The 25274-nt window shown below is 37.9% G+C and overlaps 1 protein-coding gene across 2 annotated transcripts in view; it reads left to right on the forward strand.

The window, feature by feature from the left end:
* Skap2 (src kinase associated phosphoprotein 2) overlaps window positions 1-25274 on the forward strand; it is a 147519-nt gene that overhangs the window by 11440 nt on the left and 110805 nt on the right. For both annotated transcript variants that reach the window (XM_051202830.1, XM_051202828.1), the window contains exon 4: window positions 6407-6514. In XM_051202830.1, the coding sequence (XP_051058787.1) occupies window positions 6407-6514 (108 nt within the window). The remainder of the gene's footprint in view (window positions 1-6406; window positions 6515-25274) is intronic.

The raw sequence follows: 25274 nt of genomic DNA on the forward strand, positions 1-25274 counted from the left end.
TATTGAGCTCTCATTGTGGCTTAATTATTTGTGCATTAAAAATTTTAAGCTAAGAATGAGCTTAAAGCATGATAATGAGAAGCCATTGTATAATTGCATGTTATTCAGTAATAGTGTAGGGGCTTTCCCTTTGGGATTCTGTTTTAGAACTTATTCAGGTGTGTGGATATTAAAATTACATTACTGAGACACATTCTTTGTCTCCAAAGAGAATGGAAGTTTATATAGTATTTGATAGAAATTGAAAAATGAGCCTAGAATAAGAGTTCAAATAATGTGGAATTCAGAGATTTACCCATAATCATTTTCCTCTGAATAAGTCATTTGCAGCTCAGTCCTGCTGTATTGAGTTAACTAATCACCAAGAGTGTCTGCACGAAGTAAGCCTGTGGACAAATTAGATGTGTACCTTGGAGAAATATGAGAAGCTGAGTAGTTTTATGCCATCATACCCTCACAATATGTTCAGCATTCTTCTAAAAAGATTATTTTGTAGCTTGTCAGGAGTAGGAAAGGATGTAGACTTAATAGTTGCAAAGTGTTTAGGCAGTGTGCATCTTCTTGAAAAGATCTCCAGGTTGAGTGAATTCGGTCTAGTTGTTTAGATGCTGCTGTCCTGCTTCCAGCTTCCCCTGGACACTAGGGCATTTTCCTGTGTTTTTAAGCCCGCCACCCTCCCCCCCCCCACCTTCTTCCTGTTTCTGTCTTGTTGCTATAGGATCACAGTGAAGTGAGCGGGAACAGGTTTTACCTTTGTACTCTTGTTTTACATCCTTTGTTAAGTCTGTGATAAGTTAATTTTAATATCATTATTATGTGAAAGAGGTTCAAGGAGAGAGTTCTTAAAATGAACAAATTGAGATTTACTCTATAGTTTTTAATTTCTGTAATGTTCACCGGTATCTGTTTTCATCTTACGGCCCTTCTTCCTACATTGCTGAAAATCTCCCATGTTGGGTTTTACTAAAGCAGAGTTTACAGGTTAAAGTGTTCAGGCTTTAAAATTAGTTGAATTGATATGCTAGTTGCAATATTAAGTTGTATAAATCTTGGAAGATTTCCTTTGGTATTCCTACAGTTCATGAGAATAGCTTGATTTATTTAACTTTAGTGACTTTTAAATGTTGAGACTTATTGCTGAACTTTCCCATGACTTATGTTTATTTCCAAAGGAAGATAATGTTCTAAAATTTCCCATTTATATGATTTTGAAGGTTCTCCTTAGATAATTGAACATAGATTCCCCATTGGATAGATCTGTCAAGTTGTTAACTTTAGAATAATTATCAGTTGTTTATCTAAATGCCTTAATTTTTATTATGAATTATTTGAATCTAGGTAGACATATTTAAATCATGGTTTGCTTGGTATGGTCACTGCTATTCAGTAGAAACATTGCCTATTTATCTGGAATAAAAAGGTCCTTATAGCTGTGGAACTCTTGAGCAAGACAGATAACTAATGCTAGTTTCTTAGTTACAGTGTGTTCTGATATTATCAAGTGTTCTCCTGAATCCTATAGGTTCAAGGTCTCTACACATTGATATTGTGCTGTATGATTGAAATTTTTTGTTGTGACAGGGTCTCTCTTTTTAGCCCAGGCTAGCCTCTAGCTCAGGATTCCCTTGCCTTTGCCTCCCAAGAGCTGGGATCACAGATGTACACTACCATACCCATAACACATAATTTGTTTTAATTGCTTTCTATAACAAGTCTCTTCAAGTGATTTAAATATTTATTTTTGCAGTTTTCACATTACTATTTTGTAAATTATTAGTAATTGAACATTAGCTAGAATTTTCTAATATATATTAGGTCCATGACAAATAGTTATGCTCTAGTTAAATATCTTGTATGAATCTCAGTAACGATTCAGGCATTACTTCCTTTATAGATTTATTAGAATAAGATAATGTAACACATAGTAGATGTTTAGTAAGTATTGCCCAGTGTGTATTCTCCAGTGCAACTTTGTCAAGAGGATTGAAGTGAATCAACAGTTTTGAAAAACTGTTTAGAAATGTTTAAATCATCAAAAGAAGTAATATTAGATGGGACACTATTTCAAGAGATTATTTTTCAGTTTTGTAATTACTGGTGTCTAGCTTTGTTCTTTCCTTGCTCTTTCTCTTCCTGTGCTGGGCTTACCAGGTGTGTACCCTCTTCTCAGAGCTGCAGCGCTGGCCAGCATCTAGTCTTTAAACGTGATTGTCTTAGATGCTACAGCTCCTGTGCTCTCTATTTTCCCTTTAGAATTTCTTTTCCTTCTGGTTGTGAAAAAGTTAATAGATTTTTGCCCACAAGACTCTATCAGTATTGTTAAATATGTACAGATTTATTTATAAAGTGGTGGCCTTGACCTTCTCATTCATATTATCTAAGCTTACTAACGGACCACTTTTTAAAAATAGCAAGACCGTTAGGTAAGAAGGGATACATTTTAGTTTGTCCTAGTGGAATCATCAGAATAATGGAAGAAAGAGTCAGTCTTTGGGTTTAATTTCCTCTCCTTTCCCCTTCCTAATATAGTATATTTTCAATTGAAAGCTAACTTCACAATGAACGCTGAGCAAATTAAACTCAAGGAATTGCATTCCAGCGTCCCTCCCTCCTCATGCTTGTACAAGTGTGTTAAAAGCATGTTGGAGATAATGGGGCCTGGAATGGTAGAAGCCTATTTCCAAGGAGTCCTGGGAAAATGATGGCCTTATTTAGAATCTGTGCCTTGGTTTGGTGTGAGTTACACTTATTATTTGTTGACTATAAGTTGGCCTTCTAAGAATGTGAGGGGAAAAAAAATCTTACTTGTGTCATTCAGTGGCTTAAAAACTGAAATTCCCTTAAGAAATTACAAAGTAAATGCACAACTCTGTATGTTTATTACTGTATATTACTACTTGAGAAGTCAGATTGGTTGAATGAACTGATAGAGAATTAGAAATTAATGTTTTCACTTGGAGTTATCTCTCCAAATTTTGTCCTTGATGCTGCTCTTCATGAGGGGATAATTGTTCTCTAAACTGTATTTTAGTTATAAATTCCTTTAAGTTAACAGCTATACATATTTATGGAGTACAAGTGGTATTTCAATATGTATATGAAATAGGCTCTAAATTTTAGGTGTATTTGGCTGATTATCTAATTATATTTAGAACAGGATTGTATTTGACAAAATAAGCGATAAATTGGGCAGAATGCCTTCAGTGGTGGCGGGTTCATGACTGTGCAGTAGCTGTTGGCTGCATCTGGAGCCGTTTAAGAAAGTGGTAATTGACTATAAGCCATGTGAAAAGGGATGGCTAGCAGTATTATAAATTTCAAAGCAGTTATCAGGGACCTATGCTGCTGTGGTACAATTAAGCCTTGAAGTTGCCACTGAAATGCAGGGAAGGGAAGCCTTGGATCATTGTCTTTTCGATGGTTAACTTTGTATCGTTAATTAAACTTTTGAAAGTTGTAGGATAAATCAAATGCTTTTCTAGGGAAACAAGAAACAGTATTAATGAGCAACAATCCCATAATTATCCTTGTGAGTACATAACAGGGACACATTCATGTCTTTTCTTTGCGCAATAACTTTTACAAAGAAGTATTTTTAAACTGATCATTAATTTTATGACCACAGAAATGAGATGCAAAATTTATGCTGTTGTCATTGGCACAGGCTCAAGGCACCACGGACATTATGTGTGATTGTAATAGAATGGCTGCCAACTAATGACTCTGCAGACATTACATTCGAGCATGCCTTTCTTTTAGATGTCTGATTAGTCTGTAATGCTTTCAATTATGTCTGTAAATTGTATTGGATACGTTTACCTGATGCCCATTGTTGACTCGAGTTCAGTATTTTATTACATAAACACACATTGAACATTTTCCTTTTAATTTATAGAAGCTCTTGCAGGTATAGCTATGGATACTTAGCCCCCAGGGAAGAAAGATGCTATGCGCTACTCAACAGCGACCCCTGTATTCAGTTACAGAGCCTCTGAAGAGAACAGCTTTTCCCCTTCATTGTTGCATGGGGAAATGGTTAGAAAACAAAAATCAGAGGAGGGTAAAAGAATGGCTCATCAGTGCAGTAAAGCCATGCTGAAAAGCAGTGTTCTTTCAACTTCATACAGTTTTAGAAATGGAATGCTCCCACAAAAATACTGTTTATATTCCTGGGAATAGAGGGTGGTGACAAGAGGTGGGCAAGGGAAGTGAGCAGTCTCATAATTCAGCTTGTCTTTGATAAGACAGATATCACACTGACTTAAAAAAATCAATTCTTTCAGACAATTTCATTTTCATATATAATCCAAAAAGCATTCATTCATTCTTCCTTCCTTCCTCCCTCCCTCCTTCCCTCCCTCCCTTCCTCCCTCCCTCCCTCCCTGCCTTCCTTCCTTTCTGTTTTTCAAGACAGGGTTTTTCTCTGTGGCTTTGAAGGCTATCCTGAGCATTTTTTTCTTGTAAACAAAGGCAGAGGAGGTCTTCAACATGTCAGTGACAGATTTTTATAGAATAAATTTTCTTACATCAAGTGTTACGGTTTTTATAACCTTTTTTATATATAGCATATACATAAATAAATAGATTGTTATATGGACCCATACACATATGGCCATATATGTACTCATTAAAATAGATAATAGACATATCAAAAGTTAAACTATTGATATTTAAAACTTTAAAGGAGTTTTAATTTGTTTGGTCATTTCTTATAGAATGTGAGGATTGGGCCTGAGTATCTGAACTCATTTCAATGGATTACTTAGCTTTACTGTTTTCTGTAGTTATAGCACCTGATGTACTGAACACTAAGTTCTGGAAATGTATATGACATACCCTGACATTTTAAACATTCAGCAAGGTTTATTATTTTTTAGTGTGCAGTGTGAAGTGTCCTTAGAAAATTAACACAACAATTCTTACTTCATTAAAAATAGGTCATAGCAACTAAAAGAAACTGAGAATTTTGTGATCTTTACTGTATGTCCCATGAACTATCACAATGTGCTCAAAATATTTTAGTAGCATTTCATGAGGCTCCTTTTTGTGTTTATAATCAGTGCTGTCTTCATAAGAGAGATATTTTTATGTTCTGGACAGTACTTTAACATCTCAAGAAAGATGAGCTCTGAAGAGTTGGTAGCACCTATGTGCAGTCCATGTAATTTTAACTGGGAAAGAGATGTTACCATATTTAGTGTATCAGTGACAGACTTGGTAAAGATGATGAGATAGCCATCTGCATTCTGCTCCTGTCACCATCTTCACGTTTTTGAGGATAAAGATGATGGGTGCTCACGAAATAGTACAATCATAAGAAAATAGAAATTAACATTTAGTTCTTAAATTATATAGACAATGTTGTCTGAAAGGGGCAACTTGTATTCAAAATGTGCAGGAAAATAGGAGGCAGCCATCAGATGGCTGTTCTAGGATGCACACACACATCCCAGCGGATGGATGTCTGAGGATGCACACACGTCCCAGCATATGGATGCCAGAGGATGCAAACATCCTTTTGGCAAAATTTCCTTATCTGTTAACAGATAATTTCAGTTGTTAACAAATAGCACACTATTAAGCATATGTTTTTATGTGTTGTTGAATTTATAAGAAAAATGAGTATGTATAACAGGGCTTAGCAAATAACTGATTCATTTTTAAAAAAGTAGTAAAATACTTTTTAACCAAGTATGTGAGGAACCCCCCCCCCCACATACTTTTATCATAGGGATTAAATATGTAAAGCAAGCAGATAAACAAACCTCTACAAACCAATCTAGGGTTTGGGAATCAAATAGGAAACAGGCTACCACATGAAAACAGTGGCTTATGTGCCACTGTGTGAAAATGGAAAGGTTTCGTAGATAATTGTGTTTGAATTTAGAGGGATTATGTGAGTCTTAAGGCATTTTCCCCTTAATGAATTCCCACTCTTGGAAATGTAACAATTTTTAATCTAATATAATCCTGTGGTGACTTTTAATAAAAACAGTATTCATGTGGCTACAGTCAATTTCTCATTATAATTTTTCAAATTATTGAGGAGGTAGAGGGGATTGCTTGAATTATTTTCTCTGTTGTGCATTCCGCTTTTCAGTTTTTGTTACCTTGTCTTGTTTAGTCATTTTTTTTCTGTTTTTTGAACTTGTAGAAGAAACCTTCTTGATCTTGGGACTGGATCTTTTTGGGTCTCAAGTAAGCATCTGTCTACTGACCTTTAAATATACTTACTAAGCCATCTAGATTATGATTCATATAAAGTAAAATCAGACATAGTTCAAACATATTTTGTTTTTTTCCTGTTGCAGTGACTAAATTTAATGGTAAATCTGGCTTCTTCTGACAGGGTACCATTATTTTCAGAGGGTCAATCATAAAAGGCATTTCTCTGATTCATTTACAGGTGATGCTGATGACGGGGATGAATATGATGATCCTTTTGCTGGGCCTCCAGACACTGTTTCCTTAGCCTCAGAACGTTATGATAAAGATGATGATGGCCCCTCTGATGGTATGTGACGCTCTACCGTAGAATATACCTCTTGGCACTGTCATAAAAAACTGCTACATGTAGAGTGAGTAGGCTTATCAGAAAGCAGAAAGTACAGGCCAGGGGCACCTCAACTTTAACAGAACCTTTCCAGGAATGGAAGAGCTCTCCCTAGTGGTCCTAGGGAGGCTACTTAAGTGTATAGGTACTTCTTTTTCTTTTTTAAAGGAGATTCTCATTACTAGAATTTTTAGGCAAGTGCTGGTATTATTATGGGAAGGTTCTTAGTAACAGTTTGTTGGTTAATTTAATATTATCAGATTCTTGCTTAATATTTGATTGTGCCCCTTAATGATTTTTTGTATTATTTATTGTATAAATAATGAAAAAGATATTTGGTGTATTTTTTCTTAAAACTTCTTACAAAATGAGTTCATAAAATATTAAATCATTTATTTCTACATTGCCTTCTAATATTGTGACAGGCTTTTTTCTTATCAGATGTCTTTTTACTACACATTTTCGTTTTTCTGATTACCACTTACAGTTGCTCCATATTATGCATTAATAGTTTGGTATATGGTATTAATAGATAATAATAGAGTTGATTGTTTATATTTTAGTAATTTTTAAAATCTATGGACTATTGTCAGAGTTTTGAATCTTAATTTTAGAATGCAGTGAGTGCCTCCTTTTTGATACTCAGTCAAGTGAATCTGCACTCTGGAAACCCTGTAAGAATGATCTGTAGTTATAAATGAAGAATGCATACCAGTGCATTAGCTATGCATATTAATTTGTGCCACTCAGAGTTTCACATAGACAGAAATGAAGGATGCCTTTTGCCACCATATGATGATCAAACTGTGCAGCTCCATCTCTAAGTACAGTTGCTGAATGAAAATGCGCTCCCTGCATCAGAACACTCCACATTCTGTGTTATCCAGATCATTCCCTTTGGAGACATAAATTGCTTTTATGAGGTATAAAATTATGTCTATTGCAGAACAGGGATAAGTCAAGTGCATGCATAAGTGATAAACATTCTAACCACTGACTCAGAACAAAACAATCTTTTTTTATATCCAGAACTTTGTCCAATGTGTAGCGGTGACAATCAGATCCATTTTCTGTTAACTTTTACATTTAATTTCTGCTTTTAAAGGGAGGAGTAAATTTTAGGAAAGTGAATTGTTATTAAATCATAGGATACTCTTGTGATTATTGTTTTCTTTCTTAAGAATAAATGATTTGGGGGCTGGTAAGATGGCCCAGCACATAAAGGCACGTGCCATTAAAACCTAAAGACCTGTGTTCCATCCCCAGGACTCATACGGTTCTAAGAGAAAACCAGTTCCCACAAGTTGGTCTCTGACCTCCTCATGAGTACTGTGGAACATGCATGCACCACTCCCATCAATAAAGAAATGTAAATGAAATTTTAAGAAATTTCATGTGTTCTCAAAATCAAAATCTAGAAGTATATTGATATGAAAAACTTGTTAAAATACATTTAATGGCATGTTTATGTTTAGCACCAGTTTTTTTTTTTGTTAAATATCTGTGCTTATTTATTAGTGCTTAAGCAATTCTTAGGCAGATGAGACATTCTATTTTTATTATGATTCATTTTGATATGTTAGTAGTAGGATTTATATTTTCTTGGAACATGGTAGGTTAATTTTCAGAGCGTCACTGAACATGTACTCCAACCTATCATCTCATTAGTGTGTTATTTTGCAGCTTAGATTTTTTTCTGTGTTCTCTTTGATTTGTAGAGTATGAGTTCCTTTACTATGATCAGTCTAATGATGTGCTAATTACAAAAATGCATTTAACAATAACTATAACTAGTTCAGCCTTTGTCAAGTCAGGTTATTTTGTCCTTTTGACTTTTACCTTATGGTAGGCACTAACGGTATCTGAATGTTGATGGATTATAAACTCTAAGCATGATAATGTATTTTTCATAGAGTTAATGTAATTTCCAAGGTATTGCAAAGGTCAAACCCGCACATCTCTGTGAATTCTAAGTCTGCCTTTCCCTTTAATATTTCTTTTCTCTGTTCCTCTGGTTCAAAAGTTCACCCAGTTCCCAAATGGCCACCTAATTTTCCAGTTATTCCCTCAAGCCATATGTGTTTTGGTTTCTTTATGGTTTATTAGGTACTGTAGGAAAGTAGCATAAGTTATATCTTCTAATGAAATTCAAGCACACTTCAGTGATGCCTCGACTTGATTGCTGGTAGCAATTAAATCACAGCCACAGAGAATAACGCACAGTCTCACCAAGACCAGATACCCTATTGACCAGAAACAAAAGCAAGATCTTCAAACCAGACATGCTCTTTCTTTCCAGCCTGCATGGTTTTTTTTTTTTTTTGGTTTGGTTGCTTTTTTTTTGGCCAGCTGCCTGATGGATAGCAAAATCATAACTTGATGCGTGCTAACAGGCAGAGTTCACATGTAGGTTATTGAGAGCTGATAAAGGGTTAGATGGAGTTTTGATTTTCGCATTGGACCTTGGTACACCAGATTAATGGAATTTCAATGAGAGACCAGAGAAGCCACAGCTTTGTCAGAGAAACAGATGGAGATTCTATAGTCACGTCTGCTCATTAATACTAGTTGCGTGAAAGGTGCTCTCCCCTCTATACAAACGAGTTGATATAATTGATTTTTGAGTGGTACATTGAAAAAAAAAACCACCTTATTGATGACTACACTTGTAACATAAATAGTGACAGATTTTTATATAGTTTGTAACAAAAATGTACTTTGTGAATTTTTTTTCTTCTCTCTCTCTGGAAACACTTTACTTTTATATTTTAAAAGAGAAATGTGTCTTGCGACCAGCAGTTGGAAAGGAGGGAGTACCATGCTGAATAGCAGGCTGTGTTTCACTCATAACCGATTGCAGGGCTGCCGTCAGAGCTGCATTTTGATATGGTAACATCCAAAAGGAAACCATTTCTTTTTGTTAGTGTCATGTCTTTCTTTTTCTGGAAGATAGAGGATACAATAATGATTGGTATCATTGTAGACCACTCTTATAAGTTTTATGCTAATCCTATGGCTGGAGATATGTTGGGGTGTTAATATGGACATTCAGTGATCAAATAGAATTAGAGATAATTAGACCAAAAGCTTCAAAGATACTCCCTATTGAACACACAATGCAATGTTTGTGCACTAAAGCAGTATGTGTATGGTAGTTGTTAGTCATTGTACAATGACTTGAGTTTCTCTTTTCTATATTGAGGCCATTTTTATTGTTTGTGAAAGGAGGCCTCTAACCATACAGCATCGCAGTAGATCTCTGAGGTTAGGTGAAAGAATTCACTAGGCTGGAAGACATATATTGGCTCTGCTTGTCAATGATAGGTCGAAGGATCCCCGTGGACATTAGTTACAAATCTGAGTCAGGGCCAGACCATAATCACTTCATGGATAAGAATCTGGAACCTCTAGTCTGAGAATGTAGGAGAGCTAAAGTGAGATGGAGGTAGAGAAGAGTTATTGCCTGTATCTTCCTAATTAGAATTCCCAGTAAAGTAGGTTATGGAAAGCTCTGCACATGGGCAAAGACCTATGCTCATAGGCGTGAATATTTGTCTAGGAAGGGATCCATTCCTTAAAACTTGGAGATTAAGAAAAAGGCTCAGCTTTTTTGATCATAATTTATGATACCAAATAATGTTGTTCTTCTCTTTTCATATACTGTCATCCCTCAAGAAACTCCAGTATATAAGAATTTGGATTTATTTATAAAACATGTATACTACTTATTCCAAAAGACTTCTTAAAAACCGATGATCTGGGCCAGCAAGATGGCCCAGTGATGAAGGTGCTTGCTGCCAAGCCTGACTATCAGAGATAAGTGATTGCTTAAGTTGTTCTCTGACCCTGACGCACATGCGCGCGCGCACACACACACACACACACACACACACACACACACACACACACACACGCACACACACACAGACTCTCAAGATGGAAAAAAGAAAAAGTCATTTTTTAACTTTCTGTGCTATTTAATGGGAGCACATATCAAACTAAAACAGAGTGAGTGAATGATTACAGCAAAATAGCTTAAGTAAGAAAGGCTGCAGTGTTAGTAAGCTCAGCATTACAAAAAAATCCATTTCTATTTGTACTATACATGAAGAAAGGAACAAGATATTTGGGTAAGACAGTGAAGAATTCAAAGATGAATAAAATAAAATTTTTATTTAAAAAGATATATAATTGAGATGGGAAGAGATGATAATCAGCTAAAATAATGTCATTAACCATCCAGATTAAGGAAGAATCCAGAAATAGTAAATGCTATTTGTTAACAATATTCTATTGATTTGATCTATACAAAGACAAATAATTGCTTCCATTGATTTTACCTTCTAATTTGTTGACTAGATTAGTTATACATTCCAGTGTCATGGCAGATAAACCCAAGTATAAACTCCGTGCTTGAACTGTATAGGAAGGCCTGTATTTAAGTGAGTTTCTTGGGGTCTTGAAGTTTGCTGGTGACAGTAGGAAAAGGTGCTAAAAAGAACATTTGTAGTGAAAGCTGAGAAACCAGGTTTCATACTCAAGATGATTCCGTGGTCAAGCACAGGTCACATGGCTGCTTGGGACTTTCTTTTCTGTTGGTGAAATGATGTGCTTAGAGTGAGGACTTGCCTTAGGAGTCCCTGGAGCACCAGATGCTTGTGTCCACATTGCAGAGTTAGTAAGTAGTAGTAGCAGCGGATGATTTGCCTGGGGAAATTGTGCTGTATGGGTAATAACTTGAGGTGAGGTTGAAGAGGAAGTAGTGGCGGAGAGCTTAATTAAGGGAGGCCATGGCTTACTGGGAGAGCTAAATGCGCAGTTAAAGCTAAATGCCTTTGATTTGGAGGTCATCAAGAGAACCCAAAAATAATTTGTTGATATGATGAGTGCAAATACCAGACAATATCGTCTTGGCAGCATCAAATATGTGTTGAAATAAGTCAAAGAACTATTTAATGGTAAGCTCACTTTGCTACATTATTTATTTTTAATCTTAACAGCATCTCTATGGGATAGATATCACTATACTATCTAGCAGTCAAGGGAACACAGGGAAAGAGAAATTATGTGATTTTTCTCAAAGCCTTGAACTGAGTGGCAGACTAGAATTTGAACTCATATCTGTTTGACACAAAAATCACGTTTGTTTACACAACATTCCACTTTTTTCTTCCCTAGTTAGGCTGCTGCTGCTTTTATTTCAGGGGTTATGGAGGAGAGCCAGGGTAGAGTAGTTCATATTTGCTGAAAGAGAAGGGATTTTCCTGTCTGTGCCTACTCAGTTTGTTTTTAGGATCCCCATAGCAGCAGCATTACCTAGGAGCTGGGAAGAAATGCTGGATCTCTATCCCCATCCAGTCTAATGATCCTGGAGCAGCTCTTTAACTATCCCCAGGTGTGCATTAAAGTGTGAGAACTGTGCTTGTTTTAGTTGCAATTGCTGTGAAGAGAAACCATGACCATGGCAACTCTTGTAAAGGAAAAACATTTAATTGGGGCTGCCTTACAGTTCAGAGGTTTAGTCCATTATTATCATTGTGGGAACCATGGTGGCATGCAGGCAAGCATGGTGTTGGAGAGGTAGTTGAGAGTTCTGCATCTGGATCTATAGGCAGTAGGGAGAGAGAGAGGAAAGGAAGAAGGGAGGGAGGGAGAAACAGAGAGAGAGAAAGAGAGACAGACACTAGGCCTGGTTTGAGTATCTGAAACCTCAAAGCCCACCCCCCAGTGACACACCTACTCCAACAAGGCCACACCTCCTAATACTGCCATTTGTTATGAGATTATGGGGGCTATTTTCATTCAAACCACCATACAAATCAGAATTCTCCCTGCCTTAATCATCCCTAAGTCCACTCCCCAGGAGCAGGCTTTTTCATGGGGCCTTCCTCAGGCTGCCCTGATAGCTTCAGATGTCACAGTTACAGTTCTGTTTGACTCCTTCTATGATGAATGGTTCCTTAGGACTGTCTCATCTTCTGCCTCCAAATTTTTTGTTATTTTATTCTTGATCCTCCTTTTTCTTTTTTTGAGACCAGTTTGTGTAGTTCACAATAATCAAAAAATTATAGAGATCTTTCTGCCTGTGCCTGAGATGCTGGTAAGTTAGATGGTCATTGAGCATTGGTCTCTATCTTTCAAGCCATCCCTTCCTTCAAAGTCTGAAAAGGTTTTATTTTCAGCTCTCCTGTGATAGAAGACCCAGTGGAGTAGGAAGGTGTCTTGTGTGTGGGGATTCCTTGCATGTCTTGTTACACCAAGTTCTTGAGACCCAAAACAGACCACCAAAGAGCCAACTCACTGATGCAAATGCACAAGGTTTATTGTTAAGTTACAAGCTCTGCAGGGATCCTGTCCTGCAAACTGGCAGAAGCAGCTGCAGGAAAAGGGTGCCTGGCCTCAATTGCAAGGGGCTTTTAAAGGAAAAAAACACAAGCAGGGTGGTACCTGCCTTGGCTGTTTGGGAGTAGGTGACCTTTGGATTCACTGATATGGGGGCTAGGGGAATTTCAAAATTGTTACCCACAAGGACAGTTGTGACAAGAAGATGTTACTGACCAAAATGAGTCGTTGCCTGACCACCCGAATGGGGTCACTTTGACCGGGGTGGGCACAGTTTGGGTGCTCCTTGGAACTGTTCATGGTTCCTTGGCTGGAGCTGAACCAGCCTTGTGCCACACAGGGAATTTCTCAAGGTGGCTTTTTCTGAGGATGGAGTTAACTCCATCCTCTCCAGTTTACCTTGCTCTTACAGTCTACTGCTGTGTTATTGCACCACTCCAGGTGATCTGACTGGAGTAGCAAAAGAAAGAACTAAAAACAGACATACAGACATACATCAAAAGCTGGGTTTGGATGGTCTGGGCTCTCTGGAGAAACCAAAGCAGCCTGGAAGCTCGGTATGTTCATTATATTAACATCGTGTTGATCAGGGAGACAGGATTATTGCATTGTGCTTAACAATGAGGTGGGGTTATTACTACATACAGATAAACAGGGAGGAAGAGTTTGTGGTATTCAGCTGGATGGAGGAAGAATATTTAGCTAATCTCAGTAGAGCAGTCTCTGTAGAGTAACAGTCTTCAGGTCAGGAATATCTGTGGAGAAGAAAGCTGTGGTGGACATTTTCAGCACACACATGGACCAGAGGAAGGCTTTACCATACCTCTGAGCCTTCTCCATGGGGATGGGAAAGCTTTGCCAATTCTCATGGGTCTAAGGCTATGGGCCCTTGGCATGTCCATGTGAAGAACACACATTCACTCAGGGCCTTTCCCACTTCCCACAGTCTGTTGCTTTCAAAGATATTCCTTTGAATGGAGTCTGACTGGGGTTGGGAGTAAAATGCTGAGTAAGCTGGCTTGTGGCTTGTCTGAAGGCACGTTGGTGGAACAATAGATACTTTTATAATTGCCACATCAAGTACAACATTCTTAGGGGAAGTAAAGGTCTGCAATTCATTCCCAGTCTGGGGGCTTTGGCCCTATCTGTCCTTTTCCAGTGGTGGGATAAGGCAGTCTGCAGTTACTTGTTACCCTTGCAGTCTGGCTTCGGAACTCTTACTGGGGATTCTCTTTAGGATACTTTTGGGGAAGGCCTAAGCTTCCTGGTCACCAGTTGGAGGCCCACATAAGTTTGTCAGTGCAGCCTTAGCTGTAATCACTTTGAATAAATGTGAGCTTTCCAGGAGAACTTATATTCCATATGCATAAGCCAAGAACTATCCCTTCTAAAATAACCATCTTTGTCTTACTGTGGATACGATGGTAATACAGTAACCATTCTAAGTAAACATTCAGAAAGGGAAGAAAGAGTATTGCAAACGGGTGTTAGTAGGTACATTGTAGAAGAACCTAGAGTGATAGAATTTAGTAAGGTTGGGTGGGATTGTCACGAGTGGAGGCAGACGCATTTTCAGATAAGTCAAGGGGACGTGGGACAAGAGGAATCATGCTGAAAGTGAGCCAGGTGAAAGACCATTTGAGAGATGGACATGACTGGGAATGTTTTGAGAAGAATAGGCAATGAGGATCGAGCAGAGAGGCATGCGAAATGCTCTGCCTCTGGCTTCCTGACTTTCAAACTCAGAGATCCACCTGCCTCTCTCTGCCTCTCGCATTTGGGAGTAAAGGCATGCACCACCAGGCGTGGTTGGCTTCAGGTATTGATCCACCCACTAACTTACTTTGGTGAAGGTGCTGCAATTATGGATTAGTTTGCACTTAAAAAAAAGTATTCTGGGTCTGGAGAGATGGCTCAGTGGTTATGATTGCTGAGTGCTCTTCCAGGAGGTGCAGGTTCAATTCCCAGTTCCCATGTGGCAGCTCCCAACTGTCTGTAACTCCAGTTCCAGGGGACCCAACACCCATGGCGAAACACCAGTGAACATTAAAAAAAAAAAAAAAAAAAGTATTCTGTTATTTTAGAATTCAAACTCATGTAAAGAGTTGATTCTGTAAGCCAAAATAGATTTACATTTTACCAAAAGAATGTGACTAAATAAAAATGTTGTTGTGGACAGATATAACTAGTTATAACTGCTTTCTTGAAATAGTTCTAATATAGCCATAAGATTTGGCCATTTAAAGTTTATAACCCAGCATTTTTTTCATTCAGTTACAAAGTTGTGCAAATATTTTTCCAGTAATTTTGGAGCATCTTCATCACCACAAAAGGAAACCTGTGTCATGAGTGGACACTGCCCATTTTCTCCTTGCCCAGTGTCCTCTCGCTCCCTCCTGGGCCTAGTTAGTCATGAATATACTTTCTTGTTTCTATGCAGGTTTTGAATGTGAATATTCATATAGGTGTGATGGTATAACATGTTTCCTTTTCTTAACATAATGTTTTCAAAGTTGATCTCTGCTGTAGTATGTGTCAGTTACTCACTCCCTGATTTGGCCCTGAAATGTATCACTGTCTGTGTACATCAGTGGTGCTTATTCATCAGCCAGTGGACGTCTGAGTGGTTTTCTCTTTTTGTTATTATGAATAGCATTTCTACAAATAGCTGAATGACTTTTTGTGTGAATATGTGCTTCCATTTCTCTGAGGATATGCATAAAATGACTCATAAATGTATATATGTGTATATATGTATATATACATGTATATACATACATACACACACATATATATGTATATATATATGTATATATATATATTTTTTTTTGGAGTTTTCAGACTTTTCCAAAATGACTGTGCCATGTTATGTGGCTCACAGCAGTGTTGAGGCCCTGCTGTCTCTTCGACTGCTCTACAGTTGTTAACATCTTTTGTTTGTTTGTTTGGTTTTTGAGACAGGGTCTTTCTACATAACCCTGGCTGCCCTACTCACTTTATGGACTAGGCTGACTTTGAACTTACATCAGTCAGCCTCCCTCTGCCTCTAGAGCTCTGGAATCAAAGGCATGGGATACCATATCCGGCCCATGTAATTGCAAAGATCTTAGTGGAAGTAAAGTACATTTGTTGTAGTTTGATTAACTTTCACGTTGATATAGATCAGCCTTTCATGTGTTTGTATGTCTTTGGTATGTCTATCATATTATTTTCCTGTTTTCAGAATTGGGTTGTTCTTTTATTGCCAAGTTCTGGGTTGTTTATATATTATAAATACCGATCCTCTATACATATATGATATGGAACTATTTCCTTCAAATCTTGGGCTGACAGTTCACTTTCTTACTCATATACTTGGGACACAACAGGTTTTTTTTTTTTTTTTTTTTTTTTTTTTTAAGACAGGGTTTCTCTGTGTAGCCTTGGCTGTCTTGGAACTTGCTCTGTAGCTCAGCCTGGCCTCGAATTCACAGATATCAGCCTGCCTCTCCCTCTTGGGTGTTGTGATTACAGCTGTGTGCCACTGCTTCGCAAATTTTAAAATTTTAAATGATTTTTATTTTATACTTCCCCTTTTTATTTGTGCTTTTAGTGTCAAGTCTAAGAAATCCAATAGATTTTTTTAACATGTTATTTCTTTAAAATTTTTTTTCTTAATTTGAGATTAAAGTGATTCATCAAAACACTGAGTTCTACTGTAAGAGACTGTGGGATTATAAACTAATTGAAAGGGACACAGTGTAGTCTGCCTTTAACAAAGTTGTAGTATGTTTAAAAGTTGTACAGATGGCAAGAAGTAATTTTCTTGCTACTTTTTTAGTTCAGTGAACTCTCAAATTTTGTAGCCTTTAACATCATTTAAAAAACAATTCTTGCTTTCCCGTGTGTTTATATCACTACTCTCATTTCTAGCATTTTCATGTTTTTGACATGCCAAAGCAACTGTTTGCTGCATTAGAGATATAAACACAAGGTTCTTCTACTTTAGTTTTACTAGAATACATTATTTCTGAGAACATGCAGTCTGTAGATTGTTTAGCAAACAAACTGACTTTTCTGGGTAAGGCTTTGTCCACGCTGGAATCATAATTTTGAAAAAGTTGTTGTTGCCTTTAGCTTTCAAAAAAGAAAGTGAGTTTGAATTTTTGCATTGATCTCTTCACCCTTGTAAGGATGTGGACATGTCTCCCACTCATCAGTTATTAAGCTGAGCAATCTAGTCAGGTAAGGGACTTGAGACACAGGGACATCATGGGACGTGCCGGGGCATCACTGTTCAGTGTGGGTCTAAAGGCAGGCCCTGCCCTGTGACTGTGTATGACAGTCTAGACAGAGCAATCCAGAGTAAGCACTAGAAGCATTAACAGCAGCTTGACAGTCCTGCTTTTTCCATATGCATAACTACCCTCTCCCTTGGTTTAATCGATGCTTTATTGTATTTCAAAAGTATTAGTTAGTGGTTTTAGAGAAAGGGGTGGTTTCACTGGGTTTGGAGAGAATTGTCACAAGAGCGCCAAAGTATTACCTTATTATTTCTTCCTTTTTTGAGTCCTGTATCTTTTTATGTGTCTTCTTTCATAGTCATAATTATGTTTCAATTTAAACATGAAATTTGTTTTCGCTGTGGAGAAACTTTAGGGATTCTAATTTCATATTTATTGTCAAATATATTTCATATTCCAAAGTTATAATTAGATATTTCATTATATCTTCTTATGAAAGCCAAGGGATGGGGATTCTCAAAGCTTTTCATTTGCAGCATCTAGAGAAAAAGATAATGTCATCTAGTTCTTTTTCTTGACTAAAGAAGCATAAAGCATCATACTTAATGATGGTCAGAAAAGTCATTTCATCTCAGCGGTGTGCTTTTGCTTCAGTTTGTATGATTGTCCCAGAAGCATCTCCTTACTTTTTAATATCACTTGTGAGTTGTTCTCTTTTGAACCTGTTCATCTCTTTCTTTAACACTAACAGAGGTTAATAAAAATAATATTTTAATATCAAGAAGTAGTAAAATGTTTTACCATGGGGAAAAGAAATACAAATACATTTCTTTTGTTGAATAGGACTAGTTTTGGTATTGGTACCCTGGGACCTATTTTCTGGAATATATGTATGCTGCAAGCATCTAATATGCTTAGAATAGGATTTCTTTTCTAAAAGAAAATATGCCATAGAAGAGATAAGGAATTGATTTTTTTAAAAAATATAGGTAGTAAGGAAAGGTAACAATGTTGTGTGTTGTAGGCCAAGTGCTATATGGATTAAAGTTTAATTCAGCAGATTTTACTGTTAGGGTAGGCAGAGGAAAATAAGATGACTATTAAGATACCTCCCTGACTTTAAAGACCTCATAGGTTAGTAGATTATAGCGATGTAAATATTAACTGTAATTCAAGGCAGTTAGTATAGTTACTTCTACAAGAAACATAGAAGTTAGGAAGATCAAAGTTATGGTTGGAATGAAGAGAGACTTGACAGTGGAGATGGTATGTGAGGCAGGTTTGGGAGAATGAGGTTTCTGATGTATGGATCATGGAGATAATAAATAACCTGATAAAGGGATAAGTTGGTTAGCACTGTTAGAGCTCAGATCAGTTTAGGCAGAAAGCAGACATGAATATGTTTTCTTTTATCCAGGAGAGAAGGATGCACTTGGCATCTTGTTTCATGCCTACCTAGATCCAGGTAGGAGCTCGATTGTGGTGAGCGTTGTGATTCCCATCCTGCTGTTGTTGACCTAGCTTCCTGTGAGAGACTGTTCCTGTAGGGTGTTGCAGCAAAAATCATCTCTAACAGCGACTAACAGCCTCTTAGCTATTTTCTACTAGCCAGCAAGTCCCAAGCAAAGAGAAATCCCTCAACCGCTACTGTTGAAGTCTGTGCTGTGGCTTCTGGGTTTATTTTGAGTCAGTCTCTGTGGTGTATATATGCATGTGTGGCATGCTATAATAGGCCAGGACTGGGTTAGGGTCCCGATCCAGCCCGGCTGGGACTGCATGAAGACTGGGGAGTCGGCACTCTCAGATGGGAAACTCAGGCTCTCTTAAGAAAAGCAGCAGCAGCTCAGAGCAGGCAGGGCCAGAAGTCCCCCAGCTGGATGCCTGAAAGAGTATAGACAGAGAGATTGTAAAAGCTGTGCAGAGCGAACATAGATGTAGATGGTATGCAGCTCTTCCATGCTTAGTCAGGAGTCAGTATTTCAGGCTCTTTAGAGGATATTGTTTCTAAAGCAATCACTCGAAATAATGCTACATGCAACAAGTCAAAATGATTTATAGAGGGAGTAATAGCTTGAGGCAAAAGAAAAAAAAAAAGGTAGTGCTATCTGTCTAGACTGACTGATTTGCTTCTGTATGGGCATACATGTATTTGCTACCCTGCTGCGGATTCAGTCGAGGACCTCAAAAGTATGTGACAAGTGCTTACCTGAACCCCCCGCCCCCAGCCCTAGCTGTTTTTAGGAAACCTTCAAACCTTCCCTGAGGGCCAGCTTTCAGCTTAGTGATACTTGTTTGCTTTTCACATTTTGTATTATAGCACTAGCCTGTAATATCAGCACTAGGAGGCTGAAGCAGGAAGGTTGCCCAAAGTTCAAGGCCAGCCAGGCTGTGTGAGCTAGGCCCTGTCTCTAAACTAAACAGGAAATGAATTGAACTGCTGTATGGCTGGGTTTTTTTGTTTTGTTTTGTTTTGTTGTTTGTTTGTTTGTTTGTTTGTTTGTTTCTAGCAGTACATTGTGGGAAGCATCACTCTTAGCATTTGGCACTGACACAAAAATGCAGAATTGTAGTGATTGGAGATAAATTAAAATTAGAATTTTAGACATTTGAATTTAATTTATCCTGATTAGGACTGTTATGTTTGTTTGATGTGTGTGAGTGTTTTACAAACTCCTTTGTTCACCACATGAGTACTTGGTGCCCAGGTAACTTAGAAGAAAGCATCAGATCTGCAGTTGGAGCTTTGGATGGTTGGGAGTCGTGTGGGTGCTGGGAACTAAATCTGGCTTCTTCAGCAAGTGAGCCACAAGTGAGCTTTGGATTTTATTTTTTTCCAATTTATATTGCTTTCTAAAATCAGTCGAGGCATTAAAGGATCTAAAGACAGAAATGTCATACCAAGGTCAAAATGAGTTGGAGATGAGGGCCAGGGAGGGGCAGGAGACTTGGGAGAAGTTCCCACATCTCCACTGCACCCCACAGGACTCCAGCTCTGCCAGGAACGGAGCTGCTTGCCTGACCTTGAGGTTTCCATGAGTCAATGCACAGATGGAAAACTGATCTAGCACATTATTTTTAGTGTTCTTGAAATCAGTAATTAAAAAGAGGTACAGCTCTAAGTAGGACCAGGATTAAGTGAAATTTCTTGTAAGGGGCTTAAAAATGATGCTACATGTAGGGCTGTCTTGAGGGTTTTGTAATAGATGAAATTCTCAGGTCAGTAACACTTGGAGCTGCAACCTAAAAGATCCATTAGCTCAAATATGAAGCAGAATAATGTAGGACAAGTTGTTTTATGGGAGGCAGAATATATAGGCCAGGACAAATCTGGTCAGTTGCTGTTTATATGTAGATTTTTTTTAAATGGAGCACAGTTATGCCATTTTTTACATGTTATCTACAGTTGTTTTCATGTTAGAACAGCAGTAGTAACAATAGTTGTGTTCCTCCATGATGTTTGGTTAGTGATGGACCACATATATGATGGTGATGTAGGAGAGTATTGCCTAGCAACACAGATAGCTGTCTTAGTTTATGTGTTTCCTCTCATGCTTACAAAACAGTGGAATGGCATAGTGACATTTTACATGATAATCCCTACCATTAAGCCATGCACAATGAGAATTGCAACAAATACCATGTCTCACAGTGCTTAGAGTGTTTCTCGTCTGATCCCTACTGAAAAGATTTGTAAATTCTTGGCCTAGAAATACAAGTCTCTGATGCTTTGGTTTAGAGTTAAGACAGTATAAAGAGTGTGTAGAAAGTAGGTATCAAACTGGTTAGGCCATGTTCCAAATTCGGTTTAAAGGTATAGCTTATTTGGCCAAATCCTGATTTTGTTTTTTTGAAATTTGTGTGGATCCATTGAAAATTCTTCTTCAAAAAGAACAAACCTGTGGTTCTGAGTTTGTATCGTTTTATTTTTTCTTCTTAGATATGTTTTTCCAGCATTTGTCCTTCAGTGTTCTGTGACCTCCCAGCCCTCATTTTCTCTTTTGGTCCCGAGTTGGCAAACTAGTTGTGTTGCTCGTACTTCATCTATGTTCATATATATATATATCTTTTAATAGTACTGGACAGCAGAGAACTTTGGGATGTGTTTTCTGAGCACTGACTGGAATGTAGTTGCTACTTAGAGGCAGATCATACATCTTATTTTAGGCAGAAGAATCGGAGGAAGGGCTTTTAGGCTCCTGAGAGAATGAGGGGCTTAACGAGGCTCATGCCTGCATGGAGGACTGACATACTTTTGTGAGAGTGGCCTAAGGGGTTTGGCCTGCAGGCAGTCTCAGGTTTCCTCAGAAAATAATTCTAGTTCTTTCTCATTATAGAGACAAATAGGTAGTTGCAGACCAAACAGCATCTATCTTATGTGTATCTGTTGGAGCATTAGTTATTCTACTTAACAGAAGTCATAATTGGTTAAATTACCACCAAGTAACTAAAGAATGTCGATTGGCAAAGAAAATGTGAGATAAAGCAAGGAGAGGTAAGGGTTGTGAGGAATGAATCAGAAGACAAGTACTATTGCAGTGGGGTACAGCACAGTGGTAGAGTGCTTTCCTAACATTGTGAAAGCCTAATTTCAGCACCTTAAACAAAACACACAAACACAAAAGAATACACACAGAATTTAATTTGTTGTGTCAGAACAGCTGAAAATGGAGAAGGAAGAAGGAACAAGGGGGCTTGGTGCATGCACGTCTCAGAGGCAAAGGCCTGAGAAAGGCCCGGCTGAAGATCATTGTCCACCATGGTGGGTAGAGACAAGGGGCACTGAGAGCCCCAAGAGAGATGGGGAGAGGTGAGTGGTAGACTTTGTGCTGCTGCTTCTTCACCCCTCCCTCCCTCCCTCCCTGCCTCCTGCCTCCCTCCCTCCCTGCCTGCCTCCCTGCCTGCCTCCCTCCCTGCCTCCTGCCTGCCTCCCTGCCTCCCTGCCTCCCTGCCTGCCTCCCTGCCTGCCTCCCTCCCTGCCTCCTGCCTGCCTCCCTGCCTCCCTGCCTCCCTGCCTGCCTCCCTGCCCGCCTCCCTCCCTCCCTCCCTCCTTCCCTCCCTCCCCCTGTCCCTTCCTTTCATCAACTCAATATCCTGGGAAGATACAATGTCAGTTGGGGAATGCCTCCATCATTACTGCCTGCCAGCAATTCTGTAGGGCCTGGTGGGGATGATGCTACCCCTGAGGAGGACCTGGGTGGTAGAAGAAGGCAAGCTGAGCAAGCCATGGGGAATAAAACCAGTAAGTGTGCTCCTCTGTGGTCACTGCTTCAGCTCCTGCCCTGACTTCCTTGGATGATGGGCTGCAATTTGCAAGTTGAAATAAATCCTTTCCTTACCAGGTTGATTTTGGTCATGGCCTTTTATCACAGCAATAGGATGCATGCCTTGGCAGACATCATGACTGTGTGTGTGATCCTTAGATTCTTGTTTTGAGGAAGTGATGCCATCTGTAAAAACAAACAATAGCAACAACAAACAGGGAAGTGGAAGAGAAAGATCCGGGCGGTTAAACTTGAAGGATACTGGGAAATTAGTCCAAGTTCTTTGAGAGCAAGACCAAGATGTGTGATAGAGACGTAGCAAGTCACTACTTTATTTGCCTAAACATGTTGGCTGTCAGGAGAAAGATAAGACTCGCCAGAGACTGTAGGAGGAGATGGACTAAGATATTCAGAATAGAGGCGTCTACCCTAACTTTCCTCACAGGTGAACCAGGAGAGCTGCGACTTTTATTTCTAACCATATGATCCCAATTTACAGAATTTTAGAAGTCATTAATTACCTTCACTTAATGTGATTTTATAGTCATGGGGATGCATTTTATTGTGGAAGCTTTGGCATTCATCTTAATGTTGGTCTGATCTTAGGTTTTTCTTTTTTGATTATTTTTCTTCTTGTAATTTGGTTATCATGTTACATCACTGTGTTTTGTTGTGGCAGTTTATATAACATCAAACCATATTTAAAGCAGACCAGATGTACTTCCTAGTATTTGCATGCTTTATTTTCAAGGGCCTTAAAGAGGCTAAACCTTGTGTTTCACTAGAATAAATTATACTGTTGTTGTTAATGTACAGATTATTATAACATAAGCAGCATGATTTAGTCCTGGCTTGACACAGTGACTATGGAAAAATTATTTGCTGTCTATGCCTTTTCTTAATTTACAAAAACAATGGTAATTATAGTATCTTGTAAGATTATAGTAAGCATAAGTTCATGGCACGTAGAGACGTGTCCTGTCCTATACAGAATAGTTCTTGGATATTATAATGTTGCAAGATGACTAAGGTATTGAATGTTTGACTTGATTTTTGTAGATTCCCCCCCACCCCGGAATTTTTAATCCATGTTTGAACTTAGAGGTGTAGGTTATGTTGGACAATATTACGTTTAATTATGTTACATTATAATAGCTGAAAGGGGAGTTGATAACCTGCAGTTGTTTTTATGACTTTGTATTCAACAGGCAGGTCTGGGTTACAGTTGACATGCACCAGCCGCAGTCTCTGATTTGAATGAAATGCGTTTAGCGTTCTGTCTCTGTTGGGCAATAGGAGATGATGGAACAGTGGCATATGAATCTGATAAAAATGAGCTCTGAACCACAGACTCATTAGTTGGGTTATTTTGTTATAAAGATTCTAAATATGTTTAAATGAAGCTGATCTTGACATTCAGAATGCCCTTTGTTTTGTTAACTATTTGTAGACTTGACCAGAAAACTACAGTATACAACTACTGTAGAGTAACATCAAGACTTTTTCTATTGTTACATTTTAAGTTTAAGAGAACTTATTAGTGGATTTTGTTTTATAGATGGAAGATTTTAATTGTGACTATAAATCTTTATTTTAAAAATAAGTTTCTCTAATATCTGAGTTTTATCTATTAGAATTATAATTCTGTTGCCTGTGGTTTTCCTTTGTATGATAATAGCCTGTGGAAGATAAGCTTATTTTGTATATGAATTATGGTTAGATTTTTATATACGGTAGCTCCTCTAATTTATAACTATTCTGTGATGTATTCTTTGTGTTTTGTTTTGTTTCTCATTGAGTTTCAATAAGGTGCCTGTTGTCATGTACTGCTTATCCTGTTTACATTACTTTTAGTCATCTCTGTTTGCTCTTGTATCTGTATGTTATTAATCTTCATGCATATACAAAACTACTTACCTGTATGAATACATATACTTCTATAAATTAGCTGTATTCCCCCAAGACTGTAAAAAAACATTACTAGTGTGTTATTTAGTTAGTCCGGAAACATGAAGGTTGAACAACTATTTGTCCCAAAAATACAGTGGAGGGAATCCTGAGAAGTTGATGCCTGTATATGTACAATTTCATTAGGTGAGGAAGAGTTAGGTATGGTCTAGGAAAAGCTTGTCCTCTTAGGTTAAATTTCAGTCCCTGTGGTGTTAAAGCTTGTGTTAAGGATTCAGATAGTATATTGGACAATATGTTGTGATATGTTTCCTGTCCTATAACTTGTTAGGTTTGGGGAACACTGGGCAGATTAGTGTGTGCCTAATTCACTTATACTCTTCTAGAATAAATAAATAAATAAATAAATAAATAAATAAATAAATATATATATGTATATATATATATATATATATATATATAAATAATTTCTAGCTCTTAAAAACTAAGTAACCAGAGAACTTTCTTGCCTTATCAGATTTACATACTAATGAAATATGCTTTGATCTGTCACCAATTGGTACTTGAGACAAAATTCAAAGGCCATCTGTCAGTGTAATTGCTAATATATTAAATGCATCAACACACATTTACATGGTAAATTATATGTTCATGGAATTAAAGTCAAGTGTGAGTTTTCTGCCTTTAACTCTTTGTAGTTCGTCTCAGTTTCTGAGTAACTCAAGTAGGAGCAATGCCAAACAGCTGTGTGTGTCAGTGTGCACATGGGTGCATGCAATGCATGTGTGTATGTGTGTGCACACTTGTATATGTACTCACAAGTGATGGAAGATGGTAGTACTCAAGTTTCAGTAGTCATCACCAAATGCCCAACTGCCCTACACTTAAAGGCATGACTAAAACAGAAAGGACATTTCTCAGCATTATACAGCATAAGAGTGTCTTATTTTTACTGTAAAATGGGATTTGGAACAAGATTTGAGATAC

This window comes from Phodopus roborovskii, unplaced genomic scaffold (genome assembly GCF_943737965.1).
Source record: "Phodopus roborovskii unplaced genomic scaffold, PHOROB, whole genome shotgun sequence".
Classification (NCBI taxonomy): domain Eukaryota; kingdom Metazoa; phylum Chordata; class Mammalia; order Rodentia; family Cricetidae; genus Phodopus; species Phodopus roborovskii.